This window comes from Penaeus chinensis, chromosome 1, assembly GCF_019202785.1.
Source record: "Penaeus chinensis breed Huanghai No. 1 chromosome 1, ASM1920278v2, whole genome shotgun sequence".
Taxonomy (NCBI): domain Eukaryota; kingdom Metazoa; phylum Arthropoda; class Malacostraca; order Decapoda; family Penaeidae; genus Penaeus; species Penaeus chinensis.
The window spans coordinates 34,259,560-34,264,559 of record NC_061819.1 but is presented as its reverse complement, the minus strand read 5'-3'; the positions used below and the strand labels follow the sequence as shown (position 1 = coordinate 34,264,559).

The 5,000-nt window shown below is 35.5% G+C and overlaps 1 protein-coding gene across 2 annotated transcripts in view; it reads right to left on the bottom strand.

Annotated features, from left to right (window-relative positions):
- The window catches only part of LOC125025758 (PHAF1 protein CG7083-like), a 15,342-nt gene extending 11,225 nt beyond the window's left edge, over positions 1–4,117 (bottom strand). For both annotated transcript variants that reach the window (XM_047613954.1, XM_047613962.1), the window contains exon 1: positions 3,934–4,117. In XM_047613954.1, the coding sequence (XP_047469910.1) occupies positions 3,934–3,997 (64 nt within the window). In that variant the 5' untranslated portion in view covers positions 3,998–4,117. The remainder of the gene's footprint in view (positions 1–3,933) is intronic.
- Positions 4,118–5,000: the final 883 nt, after the last annotated feature.

Here is a 5,000-nt window from a genome sequence, read left to right as displayed (position 1 = left end):
ACCTTCATAATTCACTGGTAAATAATAATTTGATATGCTTTTGGTTTCAACTAATGCACACCTGCTCAAAAAAATATCCATCTATCAGAAAAAAAAAAATACTCTGGACATTCAATTCAATTATAGACAATAACCAATGAAAACTACTTTTAAATTGACAGGCCAATCACAAGTAAGGATGGTTTTACATTGCTCATTAATAGCATCATGAAGTTTGGTAAGTCAAGGCAGTTCAAAATTAGTTCTTGTATCATGAAGATGTGTGTGTGATTGCTGTATTGGTTTTGATATTAACTTATGACGTGGGATATATGCCTTGGTGTTTTATAATCAAATAAGGTCCAAGGCTGTGTCCTAGATGTTGAGGATGTTTGCTGACTTTAAACATCATATTGTGGTGAGGCAATGAGGCAACCACAATCACACATAGTACATCATCTGGGTGAGTAAACTGCTACTAAATCACACAGTATGTATATTCATTTTACTTTAGGCAAAAATCAAATAGATTTTCTACTATTTTTCTCCCCCCCCCCCCACCTCACAACTAAACCCCTGATTCTGCAAGGGTCCTCTATTTTGCTGGATGGTAAGTGGGGAGGGACTGACATAGGTTTTCCCAGAAAATGTAGGGTTCACTCTAATCACATCAGCCTACACAAGAAATTCTGGATCATGTCAGTTAAAGATAAGTAATTTAACAGATTAAAAATGCTATCACTGACTATTTTAGCCATGAAGTCCTTTTCACTTTAACTAAATGAGTGATTTATATAAAGCAACTGTACACTAAAATATATAACAAATTGTGTTTATTGTACTGTACTGATCATACACCTAAAGAGAGACACCCTCTAACATCATATTACAATTATAGATTACTGTATAGGATTGAGAGAATGAATGAGAGAGGGACTGTATTCAATACATACCCACCGGTAAATTTTTTACACTATTAAGCATACTAGGCCTACTGAATTACTGCTGTTTTTTTCATGGATGATCAAGAATAGTACAAAATTGGTCACAGTGGTTGAGAGGGCCTACTAGTGAACTGCAGAAAAAGAGAAAAGGAACATGCAATCACTACAGAAAGTACATTGTGTGTGTGTGTGTGTGTGTGTGTGTGTGTGTGTGTGTGTGTGTGTGTGTGTGTGTGTGTGTGTGTGTGTGTGTGTGTGTGTGTGTGTGTGTGTGTGTGTGTGTGCACGTATGCATGTGCACATGTGTGCATATGCATATATACATAATGAGCACATTAAAGACCTACTATGCAACAGCTCTTGGTTAAACCCATAAAGGGGAGCTCCTACCCCTCAACAACAAACAACTTTGCCTTTATCTCTTTGCTAACCCCTAAGAACTTTTCAACCCATCTGTCCCCCAAGCCACATAATTCTTCAACTTTCACCAAGTCAAAAAAAATTTAATCACAGTTAACCCCTGCTTTTGAATAAAAAAAAATGGCAAAACACTATATATGAATTTGTAAATAAAACATACATATATTTTTTCATCATACAAAATAATGAAATGTGTATTTAAATGTATTCAAAATTATCAACAGGTATAAATGCTACAATGATATTCAAGGAGATGCAATGCGATTGAGATTTACGAAGTTCTAGCTTCGCCCGGGCCTTCTAGATACAGCCTGGCCTGTGTCAGCTTTTTACGGCTGTCTCATTTGTATTCCAGGAGGCAATGCCATCATATATAACAGTATAGCCTAGTGTGTGGTGGGGGGGAATGTGGGGGAGAAAAAGATCTGGGATTGGCTGGATGATATATGCCATACAGCATCAAAATTACAACTTACTACATTTCATTCACAACAAGAGAGATGCAGGAAAACACAATGGTAAGATTGGCTCAAGCACTGGAGGGCCTATAGAAGAAGTGTGGATAGGGGTGGGTGGGGTGATATCATGGGTGTGGCTAATGGAAACCTGTCACAGAGTACTATATTTATTAGTGGACACTACATATGTCTCATTCATATTTTTTTTCTTTTCTAATGTGCAGGAAAAATCCCATCAATTTTGAGCAGGCTTAGCACTATCACAGTGAATGGGGCTGTGGGAATTTTAAGCAATCTGCCACATTCTTGGTAAACAGGACTTCAGAGATTGACTCATGTACCAGCAGTAGGACTATATCTGCATTACCTAGAGGAGTTTATATCTGACAACACATTAAGAGAGGAAAATGAAGAGGATGAGTCTTGGTACAGAGGACCCAGAAAATATTTTGGTGACCATGCACTTTAACCTCTCTGAAGGCAGATAATGATCTTTCTGGATGTGCATTCGGCATCTGACTTAACGTATTTTGATCTTATGGAAACTATAGAACCATTTCAATATTTGTGATGCCATATAGTAAGGGAAACACCATGCAGTTCTAAATGAGGCACCTTGAGAAGACTGAGACATATATATTACAAAAAAAAATATTTTTACTGTATTATACTTTAGGAGATAATTATTGGAAATTTCTTTGAGTATGTAGTTAACCTTTAAGAACAAAATAATTTGAATTTAAGAACATATCTGTCTTCAAAAAAATTTGTGATTTGTCATGAGGATTTCATTAATCTGGGTGCTATTATTAATTACTATCATAGTTTATCTTCCTCCATTACATGAATTAGGTTCTTATCAATGCAATCAACTTATTAATACCTCTAAGCCTCCTTTTATACAGTTTCTTTCTTATATATTATAGCTATATATGTTTCAGGTTAAAAGGAGAGAATCTATCAGCTGGATATTTGGTTATGATACCATTACAGTTTCAGACATGACCCCCTTTTCTCATGTATTTTGGTACTTCAGATAATCGCTAGATAAACACATAGTATCTGTCATTATTCCTTTTCCTTGTTTAACCTTATCAACTCAACCTGAAGTTTGCATAAATAAATGATACATAAATAAATAATCCATTGCAAAGAGATAGCGGGAAACTAATATCATGACAATAAAGAATAGGTGATATAAACACTATTAGGTATAAAGTAGAGGCAAGGCCACAATCACTCTTGCAATCTTCTGATGAAAAATTAACAAATAAATCTTATCTACAAAGACTTGATAAGTCAACTACTGTGATTAAATCCTGTCATCTAAAACAAGTAAACAATTAAACCTCTCCTCCACGTCATTTTTATAAATACCGGAAATACAACAGAATTCAAATGGATACATTCTCAAATTGGCAATCAAATAATTTCTTTAATTATATGCTATAAATTATATATTCCTATAAGAGATCTATAATCAAACTCTAAACATTGTCAGTATCAATATCTTTTTAGCTTGCCACTGTTTATATTGTTTGCTCAACTTGTACCTTGACCATCTATATTGTTTATAAACAACAAAGACTGAACAAGAAAGTAATTGGAGTATCTTTCAATACTATTTTGACAATAAAATCAATACAGTTTTACTAACAAGTCCTGCAGAATGTTCATCGCTTCTACATTCAACTAAATCCTTGTTTTGTTTTGTTTATAAATAAGTTTCTTTTTATCTGTTTCCCTTTTTTCTTGCCTTCCATTGTTTCATTTTCCTACATTCTTTTGTGATGACTAGTGGCTGCTCATACAGCAATTGCCAAGCCTGTTGTTTCCGTCATATGAACCACATAAGAGTGAAAGTCGCCACACTATATGTCATTAACCTTGTAAAATGATCAATGTTATCTGGTTACCTTGAATAACACAAAGCTTGATACAAAAAAATAACTTGAATTACATCCCAAAGACAACAAAGAAAGGCAGTATTTGCACCACTGTCTACATCAACACGATGCCAAAACATCGCAGAATATCTTAGGATTGGCACAATGTATCACAAACATTTCAGCTGTAATTCATGTAAACAATGAAAGCAAACAACAGTTCCCTTTGCAGCACAAGCAACTCACCTAAAACAAACTCCCATTTTTCAGAGCTCAGCGACTGTTCTGGATAAACCTCAAGCTCCAACATACTGCACACCTCGCACGGCTCTCGTTACAACGTCTCGGGCGTCTTCATTACCGAATCAAGTGTCTTTTCTCACGATTTACGTTTCAGGAGTTTTGTGCGTCCTTTATTCTCTCGCCTTCTTCATTTCTATCTCAATTTAACAATATAAAGAAACTAAAACAAATAAAACCCAGCTTTGTGTGAGATATTTATAGAGGGCGCTTACTACCAACTACAAAGCATTGAAGACTTTTAAAAATTCATAGAATATCCAATAAGGATTCCAAAAGTAGAGTCGGATCGTCTATGGTCGAACACCAAGTCAATACATCGTATTTTGATGACGCGTATTCACTCGTCTATTGTCTAACAGCTGATCAAGCGCATGCGCGAACATGCCAGAGTTCAAGGTGTTTTTGACGTCACTCTTCTGTCAGGCATTGGTGACCGAATATGGATCACGAAGTTCAATCGTATCCCAAAAATTACCATTTTGTACAATTAATATCCCCATAACATGTTAGATAAGTGAAAAAATATTACAAATGAAGACATATTGAGATCAGGCTATCATAAAGGCCTTTTATCTCCACTCATGCATCCGCCTGTTCAGCTGATGGGCGGAGCTTATATCTGTAGGCTCCACCCACAGCTCCAGCAGTACCAAAGGAAAACGGGCAAATTGTATAGCTTCCTTGTCATTTACTTATTTTTTGACGTATATTTAGCTCACATAGTTAATTACATAATCAAAGCAACCTTCGACATACCCGGGCATATCTAAACAATGTGCACATAAAAATAGTCCAGTAAGCCTAACTGTGTCAATTCTTACATAATTTATTTCTACGAAACGTCAGTTAATTGCGTCGTTTTCACGAGGAACTTTGGCAAATGAGCGGCAATACAAGTTGATTTGAATTATATTACGAGTGCAATATGTAGCGAACGTTTAATTATTGTGCCAGTTTTCAGATAAAATAAAACGCTATCAAAATAAACAAAATGAATACAACCCCAATAC